Genomic DNA, 16,814 nt, shown 5'->3' on the forward strand with positions numbered 1-16,814 from the left:
TTTTTTGGTCATCTGTGCTTATTCCAGAGGAGAGACAGAAGAATAACACCCAGAGCCCCTCAATTAACAGCTGGCATTAAGAATCTCTTCTGAGCACAGATGTGCCAAAATTTGCTTTATTAGCATCATCTAGTTCTAATTATCTGTAAGGTATTTTTTGTTTGTTTGTTCGTTTAATATAATTTAAAAAGCTTTAGAGAAACCAGTTTAGGGAATTTGTAGTACAAAGGTGAATGGTTTTTTGAAAATAGATTATCTCATGTTTTTTAAACTACTTCATAAACCAAGAAGTATTTATTGTGCATCTAATATTGAGACCCCTAGTGAAGAATATAAGATCTATAAATGCATCATGTATATATAATGCCATACTAGTTTGTCTTTCCTCTCGGTCTTAAAAAGAGTTAACGTTAAGATGCATTCAAACCTGTACAGAATTTTTATAAGAGTTTACTTGAGCCAAACTGACAATGTATGGGAGTGGAGGATGACAAGATCTCAGATGCTCTGGACAATAACAGTTTTGTAGGGATTGTAAAGAAGGTTACATGAAGGTGGGCGAAAGCAAGGCAGGAACTGGATTACAGGATAGTTAGCAAGATTATGTGCTTTCCTAAAGGTGGTTAAGGCTTATTTCAAAGGTGGTGTTACCGTACAGGGTATAGGATGACCTGAACAACTCTGGTGCTGCCCTGGTTAACACAGGAGATTCTCAGTTCTTTTCGCTAATGCAGAGATAATTCCAGCACAGCGAAGTTTAGAAGAAGTAAGATTTATTAAAAGTATATTTTAGAAGGAGATGAGCCATACTAAGGAAGGCTGTAGCCCTGTGGAATTTGGGAGGTGAAAAGATAAAAGATAAAAGATAAAAACCTGCTCTAAAGGAGGAGCAGATTTTCAGAGAAGGCGGCTTAACAACCCAGAAGTGGGAAGATCTGTACTATATTAGGGCCGTGATGGGTCATTACAAAGGTGTTCCTAGGAGATTGGCATACGAGGTCATTTTGATTGACATTTGGTTATTATATAACTCCCTTGCATGTGCTTACCCAAAATTCAGTCTGTTATAATTAGATTCGTGAACTTCTGGGCACAGGCATGGTATTACAATGATGGTATAATGTGGCTGAGGTTATGGGCAGGTTAGGGTAGTACCTTCTGCACAAACTTCTGTGGCTGGACTAAACCAACTACAAGTTTATGGTCCTCCAGAGTCCTTTTTCTCTCAGGATGCAGGAGTGATTCTTTAACTACAAATGGGGTGTTCTTTGGGCTGTCTCTGGTCTGAGCCTTCATTCCTTTGTTCCCCCATTGCTCATGTCTGACTAACCTAGATGCACAGAGACAATAGACAGGGCTGGCTTAAAACCTTTCACAGGCCTGGAGTGTGACTACCCACTGTGACCTGCCCAGTTAGGAATTTATGATCAGATCACCCTGTGAGGTTAATTTTCCATAGAACCCCTTTTTTTATCCACAGAAGAATTTATACTTGTGTTAGGGCTAATAGTCTCTTGGCATAGAAGAAAAGTGAAAGGTTTTGAATAAAGAGGAGATGATTAAGCAGAAATACCAAATGTATTAAATTTGTTTTGAGTAAATAATTGAGTGTTGGGGACAGGTAAAGTGTAGTTGGAAAGTAATATCAGGGGTGATGATGAAATAAGTGACTTCTAGGTGATGAAGATGTGGCAGTTAGAAATGTCTTTACAAAGTAGAACTTACCCAACCCTGCTATAGGTCAGAATTTAGCTAGATAGTTGGTTCTTATCGCTCCTTTTCAGACTTTCCAACGACCTCATTATGAATGTCTTACCCATCATAAGTTCTCACAGCATCGATTCCAAGGCAGGCTTTTTGGTGAGATTCCTGTTTATTACCACAGATATGGTCACATAACTATTTAAGCATGTTGTTTTCTTAAGGGTTTATGTTTAGATTGGGGTGAGATTGTTTTTTACATTCACATAAAAATAACCATGAGTAGTGTCGCTCCAGTCATATGTGTATGTATTAGTTTAGGAATTGATGGGGGTGGAGGTTAGAAATGGGGAAGGAATGGATGAGTTGCTTGTTAAGGGAAAAGACAATATTCTTATGCTAATCTAAGCCCTGGATAAGGAGCAAAGCAGCCGTGCAAACAATGGCTGTGGAGCCAGAAAGTCTGCTGTGAGTCTAGGCTTTCTCAGAAAGCTCGTCAGACCCGGCGCCTGGGGCTGCCTAGGGGAAAGGACCTTTGGAGCAGGGTGGAGGGGGTTGGGGGTCTTCTCCTTATTGCTTGATGGAATTGGCGGCAGGCCAGCTTGTTGAAAATTCCCGAACTTCACTAATAGAAAATAAAAAATTAAGGGTGGGGGGGCTTAACAGGAAGAGGAAAGAATGACTTTATTCTGTTTTTTCAGCTGACTTCAGCCTTTTCCTGTTTTTTTTTTTTTTTAAATTCTGATTGAGCTATTGGTTCAGTCTTCTTACTGTTTACAAAGCTGTATTTTTTTTTGTTTAAAAAGAAATTATTTATACTTTATTGAGTAACTTTGCCTTAATATTATTTTCCTGAAGAGGAAACTACACCAATCTGTGTTTATTGTGAAGGAACTTTATTTAGATGCCTATTTGAACTATTTAATAATAACTTTTAAATGCCAGCATCATTTTAAAATTTTGATTATGCAGTATTTCAAATGTCTGTATTTCCTTACGTTCTTAACATTGCAAGATTAGATAATTTTAATTTTAACATAAAAATTCTGATAAATTATTCTAGGATTAAAAAAATATTTTATTTTCAGATGTTAGAATTATGAAATAGTTTCAAGAATGGTTACTATTTTGCTATATCATAATTATAGGAACAGTTACTATTATGGAACAAATACATGGAAAGTCATCAGCATTTATATTATTAACAATCAGTAATAAAACTGATCTATTATTTATTGAATATTTAATATCAAGGTGCAAAATATTAACTCAGTTGGGTTAGTAACATTATACCCATTTTATGGCTAAGGAAACTGAGACCCAGATAACTTGAGTAAATTTCCCCAAAATTACATAGCAAAGAAATATACCAGAGCTGATATTTGAAACTGTCAGGACCGGGAAGCATTCCCCTTACCTATTTAGTTCTTCTGATTGGTCAATAATTCAGAAGACATACAGCTTATTAACAGGAGAAAGTCAAATTTTAATTCGTGCATAGGGGAATTCAGGTAGACATGAAAATTCTGAAGGCAGTGAGGCAAAATCAGATATATATATGTCATTTTAGACTAAGGAAGGGGAGGTAGGCAATTCACAGAGAGATGGGAAAGAGTAAACATTTGGTAAACAAATTTTTGCAGGGCCACCCAGAAACAGTGAGACACAAAAGGAGAATCCAGTGAACAGATTTTTGCTCGGATCCTCTCTGCCACATTTAAGTTTTATGTGCTAAGGTGAATATCCTAAGATTCCCTTCCTGAAGCATGTTTTTCTATATGAACCTCTTTAGGGAGATAAAAACAACAACAAAAGAAAACTTCTTGAGTTTGTTGGGCATTAACTGTTTTTAACTCTAAGTAATCTGCATGCCAGGGTGGCACATTCTGAGGACACTCAGCTCCTAACCCCCGCAAAATCAATAGGCTGACATCAGAATTCACTCTCTTATTTTAATATTATATGAAAAGTGCCTTTACCTAGAATTCAAAACTAATGTCATCTTTATGGAATCCATAGTTTAAAAGGGCAAAGTTACAGTATATAGTGTAGAACTAGGGGCAGTTTTCCCCCCAAAAGAAGTGTGAGCCTTACTTGTTGATATAATTTAAAAACAAAGAGCACACTTTTGGTTACTCTTTTGAAAGAAAGATGTCAGTTATATATATTATCCAGTTAGTCCTTTTAGTTTTCTTAACTGTGTTTTCCAGAGTTCTGTCTTTGATTGTGCAGTAACTCAGAGTTATTATTTCAGCAAATTTCTCATAATGACTGTATTATAGCAATGAATGCTATCTATTGGAGCCCAACAGATTTAGCAGCTTAAAACAACCAACATTTATTATCCTATACATTTTCTGAGGGTCAGGAATCCACCAGGGGCTTAGCTGGATGGTTCTAGTTTAGGATGATAGTGAATTGTGGTTAAGATGTCTGTGAAGCTAGTCACCCTGAAAGCTTCCTTGGGGCTGACAGATCCATGTCCAAGGTGGCTAACTCACATGGCTGCTGGCAGGAGGCCTGGATTCCTTGCCACATGGGCCTCTCTGTAAGGCTGCTTTAGTGCCCTTACAGCATGTAAGTCACACTCTATTGTTTCCATCTTATTTGTTAGAAGTGGGAATTCAAGGGAAAGAATTAGGCTCTACTTTTTGAATGTAGTATTGAGAGCACTTGTGAACATATTTTAGATCAGGCAATGATCTTTTAGTAGATTTTTTTAACTGTGAGGAAAATATCTTTTGTGAACAGTGATACCACACCTGAAATATAAACTACATTAGTATTGTTCATAACGGATCCTGGACCATAAATATATTAGGTATTAATGTTTTCATTAATCCAACTTTTAAATGAACATTGGTGTTTGGGAGCCCTCTTTTCATTCTTAGAAGGCCGTCTCATACAGAGCCATAGCTTTAAATATATCTATGCTGTCAACACATTTATATCTTCAATCCCAGATATTTCCTTTAAGCTTCAGAACCAAATACTCATTAGAAATTCCCTTCGAGTAATCTCAAATGTCTAAAATTGAACACTTGATCTCTTCTCCTCAACTTTAAAAATCCACTTGCCCCCACTTGAGTAATCGCTCATGCCAGAAATGTAGGACTCTTCTTTGACTCCTTACTTCCCCTCATCTAACCCATTACCAAGTCCTATTGAGTCTATTTGTGAACTATATCTTGAATTCATCCATGTACCACTACCACCCTAATCTTAACTGCCATTATCCTTCTCCTAGATTGCTGCAATATCCTTCTTACTGGTCTACTTGCTTCTGCTTTTGTTCTCTCCAGCCTATTACATAGAAACCAGATAATTGCCTTCCCATCCCATTTAAATTGCAACTCCTTCATATGATCTTGCTCGACTTGGTCCTTGCCTTTTGTCTCTTCAACCTTCCCTCCCACCACACTACCTCTTATTCTCAACATTTCAGAAACATTGTACTTACTTTGCTCTTCTGTGCCTCAGGATCTTTGCACAGACTGTGCCTTATTCCTAAACTGCTTCCCCCCTTCTTTATCTGGCTAATTCTTTTATTCTTCAGATCTCAACTTAAATGCCACTTTTCATCATTGCTCCCTTGACCTCTCCATCTAGTTTAAATTAGATCACTAGCCCATGTCCCTCCAGGACATAGTACTTTTCTTTCTTTGCATATTCCGCAAGTTATGAGTATCATTTGTATTGTCTGGTTCGATATCTGAACATCTCAATTGTCTTGTTTAATGACTGTGAACTCCATGAAAGCTGGGTCTTTTTGCTCTCATCACTGTTTTCTTGGTGTCTAATATAGAATCATGCATATGATTGAGGTAAAATAGGCACTTAATAAATATTTAGTAAATATTCAATAGCAAGAACACCGTTCATGAAGGACTTCAGAGTTGGAAGGAATCTGGTCTTTTAATTAGTTTGTTTCCATCATGCCTGTTGTGTCCTTGACAAAGGTACATTCACACATTTTTTCCTTTGCTACTCTGTGAGCAAAGACCCCCAGTTCTTTTAATTGTCTCAAGTGTAGTCAATTTTCTAGCCTTTGCATTCCTGTCATTCTTCTCTAAAGTGTTTAAGGGGCCTGACTAGGTGGAATGAAGATGGTTACTTACCCTCTTTGATTATAGCAGTGTGCTTCAATCAATACTTGATAAGATTGCCTTCATGTCTTAGCAATTGTCATAGCATAGTGAGTTTGTAATCAGCTGAAACTCAACATTTTTCTTTAAAAGATTAGGGATTTCCATTGTTAGATTACAATGAGGCATTTGAAACCATTTTACCTTTAGCCTTTCATTGGCTGGTAGCTGTTCTCCATATAAGTTATTGTAGGATTTTTTAGTCTATAAAAATTTCTTGAAGATGGGATCTTCATGGATAAGCACCTGTTAACTTCCTGTGCCTGGTTGGCAAGTGTATAATAAACATGTATGAGATGAGGAAACATATATTGGGCACCTACTCCGTAGCAGGCTCTCCAAAATATTTTATAATGTATAGTTTACATTATATAATATACATAAAATATTCAGAAGGGGAGTATAGGGTAGCAGTTAAGATCTGGACTGTGGAAGCATATGTCCTTGATGAGAATTATAGTTCTACACTTCCCAGCTGTGTGATCTTTCTTAAACTTTACTTGCCTCGATTTCCTCATCTGTAAAATTAAAATAGTTGTATCTCTCTTATAAAGTAGTGATGATTTGATAAATTAATATTAATATATTCAAGCATTTATAATGGTGCTGGTGCATAGAGGTGAATATGTGTTATTATCTCATTTAGTTCTCAAAAGAATTATGAGTTAGTAATATAATTCTAGTTTCACAGATAGGGAAACTTACCCAGAAAGATTAGGTTACCTATTTAAGGCAGATCCAGGAATTGAACTGTGCCCAGGGTAGCAGAGTCACAGATGTTTCTGTGGAAGGAATCACACATAATCCCTTCCGCTTGAAAGAGATTGTGAGTGTGGCAGGTGCTGAGAGTCTTTCGACCACCCTGCATGATACCTTGGTTTTACCTCCAATGAGACAAGACAGCATATTAGTTTTAAATAAATTGGTGAAGAAACTGACACTGAAAGATAGAACCAATCATAGCAATCAGTTTCCTGTTCAAAACTATGAGCTCCTTGAAGCAGAAACTGTCATGCTCCTATTTGTTTTTCCTAGTACCTTACACTTACTTATATATAACATGTACTCAAAAACTGCTGTTGGTGAATGAGTGAGTGAATGAATAAATAGAGGAAAGCTTTGAGGAGGTGAGAGCTGGAGCTAGTAAAGGAGGCAGAAATGATGCCAGGGTTTTTGGTATGGGTGACTAGACAGCACCACGTTTCACTGTGGTAGCAAGTGGAGGAGGAGAAAGCAGGTCTAGTCTAGAGAAGTAAGAAGGAAAGCTAGAGATGATTTAGACAGGTGGAGTATAATCCTCTTAGAGATATTTAATAGCCAAATAGAAATAGAGACAGAGATCAGGGTTGGAAAAATATTGGAAACTTCTTTTGAGTTTGAAACCTGGAACAAGTATCTCTAGAACCATATTGTATAATAAGTTTTCCCAAGAAATACTGTTGTCACATTACAGATGTCATTCTGTAATATTTTAGACTTTACATCTTACTCTCTCAGCATTATATAGATGAGAAGCACATTAATTTTATAGTAGAGAAGGGAGAAATTGCAGAGATTTTAGAACTAAGCCATATATAAAATGTACAATATAAATGACATCTTACTTATAAGCCTTATTTTCTAAATACTGTTAAATAACTTTGGAGTGCTAATTAAAGTAGAAAATTCTTAGGTAGATAAAATAGAAAGCTCAGGTTACTTATGATAGATATTATGTCGGGGTAATTGCATCATAAATAAATAAAATCTTTTTCATTTAGGAATAATTCAGGCTGAAGTCAATAAAATCAATTTGCCTGAACCAACAGAATGGGGGAAAACAATTATATTCACCTTTATACAAACTAGCCTTTTTTTTCTGTTATCTATTTAACTATTTTATAATTGCTAAACTTTATTTTTAAAGGTTATGTTTCACATCATCCATATTAAAAGCTCAATTTTATCCTAATAAAGTCATCTTTGCAGTATTTTAGGAAAATAATTTTAAGATATATTCCTATTAGTTTTGCTTTAATGATGAAGAACATGGCACATTTAAAATGTGTGATTTTCTAGATAGGTTTTCTCTTCTATCTATAGAATAAATTATTAGAAAGATTTAAGATATTTTTATCATATCTGCTAAGATTTGAAAGATTATTAATGAATAGTATTTTAAATTCAACTTTTCCTGTTTTATTCTTAATATATTTAGAAATTTTTTTTGGTAGTAACAAAATAATTACTTTAGAGCAGCCAGAAGAGACCATTGAGATTATTTAGTGTACTTAAATTGTTTTACTACATATGGTTAATCTAAAGTCAGGAGAGGTGATAACCTATTACTAAATTATTTAAGCTTCTGCATTACAATGCCTTTCTTTTTAAACAAAGATAGCTTTAATCTTTAAAAATATATTTCATTGTTTAAAGTTCTATCTGGGATTGGTTTTGAAAACTCTTCAGAATTCAGTCATATTACCTTCTTCATATTTTTATTTTTCAGGAACCAGGAGAGACAAGTGGAAGTTGAAGTCATTGTCAAGTGATTGAGACCTTTTACAAGAAAATCTCATTGAATAAAAGTCATTTTTAAATTAATGATATAACAAGACCAGTTATTTAAGGTGACAGTGTACAGGAAACATTAGAATCGAACAATGACTCAGCTATATATTTATATCAGATTATTGGGAGCCTATCTGTTCATCATTTCTCGTGTTCAAGGTAAACCGGTGTTCATTTAAGCAATCTTATCTTTTAAATAATTTATTTCTGTATATAAAAAAGTACTCATTGTAACAATTGCTTTTTGTCCCTTTTTGAACAGTTAGGCCCAGTTCGCAGCATAACTTTAAAGAGACAAAGAACACATATGTTAAATAATTTTTTAACTTAATTGTGATAGGGGCCTTTTCAAGTATTGTAAAATACTTCAGCCTCTCTGAACCTATTCTCTTATCTGTAACATAAGCATTGTTAGGTATTATGATTCACAGCATCAGGTCTTATGAGGATAAAATGAGATAAAATAAAATACCTGACCTACTGCCTAAGGCACAGGGTAATAGGTATTCAAAACTTAGTTTTAAAATTCATATCTTCTTTAAAATACAATAGGAATATAAATCATTTTAAAATCATTTTATTGTTGTTAAAAGACTTTAGAAATATAAATTGTACTTGTGTATGCCGCATACTAAAATTTCTTCATAAAGTACTCAAAGTTTTACTTATAACCAACATTGTAACTTTACTATTGTGTGTTCACAGCTTAGACCTCCCAAACAGGAAGTTATTGTGATTACTTTTAGGATCAGATAGACTGTATTTGCACATGAGTTTTTTCCTGTACGGTTTAATCAGAACAGTATTTTAAACTGAAGAGAAAGTACTATTTTGCAAATGGATTTTAGATAGAACTTATTGGACATCTTCATTATCTTAAATTTATGACTTTATAGATTGCTCTTTCATAATGTTTTGTTCACAGTGATACGGATTAATATCTACAAACAAGAAGAAATATGATTAACAGCATAAATCTTTTGAACAATTTCACTTTAGTGTGTGAACATAATGAATTCTGTAGCTTCTTTGTATTTGGTTAGGTATAAATAGCCTTATTACCATGCTAAAATAGAGCCCTCTTGCAAAAAGCCACTTTTTAAACACCACAATATTTAATAAAACACCTTTACTTTAGCATCTGTTGTTATATGCCTTGCTGATTAGCATCAATCAAAGCTGTAGTAGTTTTGAAGATGAGTTAAATTAATAGTAACATTTATATTTGCTACTTCGCTCCCAAGTAATCTAGCCTGTTAATTTTTTTAAAATCTATATAGCTCACACAGAGGCAATATGATATGAGTCTCATTTTCCAACCTGATTCAAGTTGTTCTATAATAAACTTTTTTAAATGATGTAAATTGGTAATTAGTTATCAAGTATAAGTGAAAAAAATCTTAGAATTATATTTATCAGGTAAAGAGCAAAATTTGTTATATTTTCTTTCAAAAAAGATTAGTTTGTAGTTGGTTCACATGGTAAGAAAAAAATGTTCGCTCTTAAAGAAAAGAACTAAAACCAATGTGGGAAAAATGTTATTTCTTAGAGATTACTAAGAAGGATTGGTGTTAATGGACATGATTTTGAATGGTGTTAATGGAAATGATTTTGACTTTATCTTCAACTTTTTCTTGAATTGTGCCTTGGGAAAGTAAATTTCTCTGTACCTTGGTTCCCTTATTAGAAAATAGAAATAACAAAACTTACCCTAAACATAAGCAGGAGTATTTTGAGCATCAAATGCTATAATATAGATTAAAGTGCTTTTACACTGAGATAAAGTTCAGTTGGAACAGAGGAATGAATCATCTGATATTACTATCTGATAGATATTTAGTCCTTGTTTTTGACTTGGTCACAAATTTTAGAAATGGATTTAGCTTTAAGTAAAAATTACCCAACAACTTAAACAAATAGAGATTTGGTTTTTTACAAAGATGGTAGGTGTTTTCTGGTGTTCATTCAGTAGTTGAATGGTGTCAAGGTTGACACCTTTGTGATACTTTTGGCTTTTCCCTCATGGTTACAAAATGGCTGCTGCTATCTGCATTGGAGTAAGGAAAAATGGGGAAAGGATCAGCACTTGCCTCCACTGGACCATATATCAGGAAAGCAAAAGTGTTCCCAAAAACTAATCCTCTGACTTTATCTTGTTTTATTAGCTAAACTGAGACAGTTGCTAGGGCTACTGGAAAACTGGGAAACAGGATTGTCACAATCAGCTTAGGTTAATATCTAAATCCATTGCCTAGGGCTGGGTACATATTCCCCCCAGACAAAATCAGAGTTCTGTTAACTAGGAAGACAGGGTATTGGGGAGGGGGAGTGGCATGTGCAGGGATAGATATTCATGGGGCAACTAAAAGGGTCTGGAATAGATTCTATCTCTTATTAGTTAAGATGTTTTCAGCTATAAGTAACAAAACCCCAAAATAAAATGGCATAAACAGTAAGGAAAATGTAAGATCACATGTCAAAAACTCCGAACACAAGAATAGTCCAGTCAACTGAGTCATTGGCTCATCAGGTTCTTTATTTCAACTGTGCTGTTCTCCATATAGCAGTTTATCCATACGTTAACTCAGTTCATGGCCACAATATGGCTGCTGAGGGGCCAGACATCTCATGCAGATGGAGCAACTTCGAGTTGATGGCATTCAGTGGAAGAAGAGGGATGGATGTCTCTTTTCACTTGGTAAAAAAATCTTTCCCCAGGCACGGCCCCACTTTTCCCCCAACAGACTTCCTTCTCATGGTATTGGACAGAATTTATTATTTGCTCTCATGTAAACAGTGGCAAAGGGAAAGGAACTAAAATTGTTAGATTAGACATACGATTATCTCTACTGAGGGTAGGGCTGTGCTTCCTTGAATCACATGAAAGAGGGGCAAACACTTAAACAAAAAAAGTGTGTGTGTGTGTGTGTGTATTGCCAGCAGGTAAAGGGGAGTAGAACAACTAACAGTATCTGTGGTAGGGCACCACATTTGTCTTTCTAACATCATAAATGCCCTTTCCCCCATGCACAAATGAAAAGTGCTTATGTTGATATGAAATGTTCAGTTTCTCCTCAAGGGGATTTGTAACCCAGAATTTCATCCACTTAATATACTCAGCTACTAATCCAGGACTTCTGGAAAGTATATAGATTTCTCCATCAGGTCCAGATGTGACTCTTCATGGTCCAGCAATGTGTGACTAAAAGAGAAATTATTGATGCCTAGCACACCTAGTATTCAATGATGAAGAAAAAATAGGATAAGTACTATATAAACTCCCACTCAGAGGAGGGAAGACTTTGAAAAAACCTTTAGTAGTCACTGTTCCATAGCACATAGATTAAGGAAAACTACTGTCGATTACCTCATACATGCAATGCATTGATATCTCACTGGTCTCTACAACTCTCCTGTCTTTTGCTTTCTGATTCATATTCTAGATGTTTCATCTTAAAGAATAGGGAGGGAGAGTTCCTCTTCTTATACAAAGGAAGCCAATAAGATTTCTGGGAAAGTAGGAAAAATTGTTTAGTGAGAAATGAAAATCTAATAAAATCATTGATGCCAAATTTGCTATATGAATGACAAAAGGAGCCTGGTATAAATGTTCCTGTATACAGTTACTTCTGTCTTTCAGCTATATGTATTTGGATGTTTTTCTAAGCATGTAAGCTATGAAATATTTTTTGCATGTGTTTGTTTTGAAACATAATCTATAGCCCCAGCCCACCCCAGGCCTCTTAATTTTATACTTTGTAAATAATAACACTTGCTGGTAGAAAGAGATCGACATGTTTCAGGAACTGACAGAAGGCCAGTTTGCCTGAGCAAGATGAATGGGAGGTGTTGTGAGTTGATGTTGGAGAGGTACACAGGGTCCAAATCCTGCTGGGCCTCAGTAGGCATGGTGGAGGATGGTGGATTTTATTCTGAGTGCATATGCCATTAATTGGTTTTAAGTAGCAGAGTGATGGGATCCAATTTATGTTTATAAGATAACTGGCTGCTACATGGGAAATGGACTGGAGGGGCCAAAAACAGAAGTGGAGAGATCAGTGTGGAGATTCTTACCTTAGAAGTTGCTTGATATAATGGGTCCAGGTAATAGCAGTGGAGTTGCAGAAAAATGGGAAAAAAATGAGGTATATTTTGGAGGTTGAGCCAAAAGACTAGGGGAGAACCAGCTTTGAGGATAAAAGAGTTCCATTTTGGACAAGTTAATTTTGAGATAATGAAGCATGTTGAGGCTGGAGGGATAAATTGAGGAACCATCAGCAAAAAGATTTGTTAACCATGGGAATGGGTGCTAGGGAGAGAGTGCAGAGAAGCTGTTGCTAGATATTTTTCTTTGTATCCATGCCTCTGCTTTTTGAAATCTTACAGCTTTAAGATGTGGCTCAGATTTCATTGCTATTGATACCCTAGGATGAATTTGTGTTATTAGCTCCTTCCTTTGTTTACATTACACCTTTGTATTATATCAGTTTTCAAATTGTGTTTACTTATGTGCTTGTCACCCCTTTCCCCTTCACCTCATTCCAAGTTTCTTAAGGACGAGATCAGTTTCCAGCTAGCTAAACCATAGCAGACTAGAATCCAGGTTTCTTCATTTCCAGCTCAGTGGATAACTCTTCCTGCACCTCCTCACTTTTTTTTTTTACATCTTAACATAAATGAGGTCTTTAAGTTTTGTAGTATTTATAGGATTAAGTGAAGATTATTAAAATTCAAGATATGGAATCACTAAAACTTATTTAGCAGTACATTCTTTTCCTGTTATCACTTGTAGATACGTGCTTTTTCTTCTCTTTCAATAGTTCATCTCACCAGTATGGCTAAATTTAAAGTCAAGTCCACATTATTAAGCCTTGAGCCATTTATTTAACATTTATAATTAAATACATACCCAATTCTCTTAATCTTTTATGCTTGTTTGTCTCTATATTTTATTCCCTTGAGATCAACCTTATAAGGAATAGCCTAGTTGATTTCAGATTATTCAAGGGGAGGAAGGAATACTAAAACATTTAGTTTTGTTCTGCTTTCAGGCTGTACCAGATATGACATTATCTGTCATTTGAGGCTACTAGACTCCGATGCAAGAATAACTTTCATTTTCTGGCAGCATAGTCTGGATTTGAACCAGTGACCTTAAGATAAAAGGCACCAGATAAAATGATTAGTCCCCATGCTCTCACAATTCCTTTACTTAAGCAATTAAAGTCCAAAGCAAGATGCTTAGTAACTCCACTTTTGCATAGAGGCACAAGTAAAAGACTTATTTTTTTAAGCTAGTCACAAGTTTTGAACCAAAGAGTTTAAGAAAAGAAACATAATTTGTATGTTTTTTAATGATTACAGGCAATCTCGGCCTTCCCTGCAATTCCTTCCATGTACCTTTCTTAAAAATTATGACCGTATTCTTCCTTGTGCTTCTTTTTTATCTTTCACTAGTGCAAAAGTTGTGACATAGTCATCTCTATATATCTCATCAGTACCTGAGATAGTAATTCTGTGCATAATAGGTTATTAATAAATGTCTGTTACCTGTGTGAATGAAATTTTAATTAAGGAAACACGTTAGCTGCAATTATTGAGATAGGAAAGCTTAGAAACTTTTCCTCATTGAATATTGAAGTCAAAGAATTAACTTTTCAGAAATGGTTTATTTACAAATTTTATTTATGATTATAGGGCAGAATCTAGACAGTATGCTCCATGGTACTGGGATGAAATCAGACTCCGACCAGAAAAAGTCAGAAAATGGAGTAACCTTAGCACCAGAGGATACCTTGCCTTTTTTAAAGTGCTATTGCTCAGGACACTGCCCGGATGATGCTATTAATAACACATGCATGTAAGTATATTATGCAGCCTTTCTTAAAGTTGGGAGAATAGGGTTGCATTTAGTGGCATTTTAAGAATTGTTTACATTGTCTAAGTTTTTTTTTTAACTTTATATATATCATGTCTTTCCAAAGAGCCAAAAAGCTTTTTGTACTGTATATAGGAACATGTGTTACTATTGTAATACATGGTTTCTTTCTAGAGTAACATTGCGATATAGCTTTTTAAATGAGATAAAAGGAATCGGGTATTTGTGTAACATTTTGAGTTTATTTAATGATCTTTTTATCATAAAGTTATTAATATTCATTAAAGAAAACATTACCAAAAATATGAAAATTCCACTAAAAACTTGTAATTCTAAATTGTCTGATATATTTTACAGATATGTAAGAATATTATATTTATTTAATTTTATGTTATCGTCTTACAAACTTCACAATCCAAATCTGATTTATATAACCATTTTAATTTTCCTACTTCATTGTTAGCTACTTAATTTTATGTTTACATTTATATATGATCATGTAATTCTATTCCATATTTGAAGAATTAGTTTACTAGCCAAAAAATTCTCTGAAGAACCTAATCTCATCTGTCAATTAGTTCTCTCCATTTTATAAGGGTAATAATCAATGTCTTGTTTTGTATTGTCCTGATAATTGTATGTTCTTTGAATGTGACCAATATAAAGCATAAATGTTTACATGTAAAATCTTGAAAGTATATGATAGTTTCTTACCTCTTATATTTGTTGTTTGTCTTATGATGGTGGTTGACTTTATTGTGACAGACTAGGTGATCTGTCATAGAGGAGTACTCCCCCACTATGTCACCAAGCAATTTCTTGCCAAAATTCTTGTCTGTAGTGCCTGCCGGGTATTTGTTAGTGACTGAGTAATCCAGAGTATAACCGAATCATCAATATTAACAGAAATTTGCCCCACACTTAATATTTTCTCCTTACAGAAAATAAATAATGCTAAAAAGAAAAAGAAAATGAATAATTCTTAGATTCTTTTAAGTAGAAGCAATATACTTAAAGATGTGAACAATAAGTGGGAGCACACAAAAAGCTTTTGGAAGTTTTTTTCTACCCATTAAAGTCTAAATGAATATATTAGGGGGAAACTCCAACATACTAATATTAAAATGACAAAATTTCATTAGATGCAAATACATTTGTGTAAATTTCTTAAAAATTCAGCTGTTCAAAAGTTCTTTTTTATGTTCAGTAAAAAATGCCTCTCAGGATCTTAGTCTGTTCTTCCCAAGTATACTTTGTCATTGAGTCTGTTTTTGTATGTTTCACAGAAAAGTTTGTTTTTGTTATTATTATGAACAGTATGTGAATACTGAAAATCTTATGGGTAAAAAAAAGACAAAGTTATTTTTAAGTATATTTTTAAACAAATCAGCTTTCTGTAGTCATATGACTGTGATTAGCAAAGAGAAGTTATATAATAATTCGTATTTAGAGAACTTATTTAACAGAAATCCTTTTCCACCTTACAAAAGGGCTCTTATTAGACCTTTAGGTTTTAGTTCAGATGTGACAGCTTTCATTTGCTTTAAAACCCATGCCGTTTGCCAATAAATTACACGTGAATACAATTCTAATTTAAAAAATAAGGTACTAAAGGTGATCAGTACCTGGTCAAATTTAAACTTCAATTTAGTAATTTCTGATATGAAGTTATGTTTTTTGTTCTTTTTTTTTTTTTAGTTTTTTAGTTTTTTGTTTGTTTCTTTTTTTCTTTTAGAACTAATGGGCATTGCTTTGCCATCATAGAAGAAGATGACCAGGGAGAAACCACATTAGCTTCAGGGTGTATGAAATATGAAGGATCAGATTTTCAGTGTAAGGTAAGATCTAATTTGGGGCCTATGGAATAAAGAAGGGAGGGGCTACATGAAAAGCATTGATTTTCCCTAGGAGAAGTGTGCCTGGTCTGCACATTGTTGTATGTTCTTGTAAGCTACTATATTGGGAGAAGCTTAGCTCTTACTTCAAGTATTATGATTGTGGTAATTGAAGTTCCAGATTATTTTACTTTTAAAAAAAGTTTTAAGTCATTCTGATTCTAAATTATTATAGCTGCAAAAAATTGTACTGTCACACTTGTGACTTATTTGTAGATTATAAAATTGACTGAAAAGACTTTAAAGTGTTGAGCAATAATCTTTGTATCACTCTGAGACAACTTAGAAATGGTAAGTCCTTGTAAGGAGATCTCAGTGGAGCTATTTTAACAGCAGCAGCAGAGTAATCAGAGGATTAGTAATGGTTTATGAACATCCCCATAGTACTCTGGGTTATAAACTTAATCTCTTCAAAATTCTGAGTAGTAATTTTGCCCCAGGGGATCCTGCCAATGTTTCTGAAAAGCAGCTTAAGGTAGAACTGTTTACACATACAAATTTAAACTTTGGCAATTTTAGAAAATTATTTGAATTATTAAGAAATTCTCAGGTTTGATAGAAACCTAAAAGGTTACATGCATCAACTTCTCAGCTGATGTTTGGAATCCACCCCCCCGCCCCGCGACACAGACACACAGACACACA

General features: G+C 34.5%; 1 protein-coding gene across 1 annotated transcript in view; it reads left to right on the forward strand.

The window, feature by feature from the left end:
- The window catches only part of BMPR1A (bone morphogenetic protein receptor type 1A), a 170,390-nt gene that overhangs the window by 122,303 nt on the left and 31,273 nt on the right, over positions 1-16,814 (forward strand). The window contains exons 3-5 of the mRNA XM_011355361.2: positions 8,335-8,555; positions 14,094-14,256; positions 16,010-16,112. Of these exons, the coding sequence (XP_011353663.1) occupies positions 8,489-8,555; positions 14,094-14,256; positions 16,010-16,112 (333 nt within the window). The 5' untranslated portion in view covers positions 8,335-8,488. The remainder of the gene's footprint in view (positions 1-8,334; positions 8,556-14,093; positions 14,257-16,009; positions 16,113-16,814) is intronic.

Source organism: Pteropus vampyrus, unplaced genomic scaffold (assembly GCF_000151845.1).
Source record: "Pteropus vampyrus isolate Shadow unplaced genomic scaffold, Pvam_2.0 Scaffold20, whole genome shotgun sequence".
Taxonomy (NCBI): domain Eukaryota; kingdom Metazoa; phylum Chordata; class Mammalia; order Chiroptera; family Pteropodidae; genus Pteropus; species Pteropus vampyrus.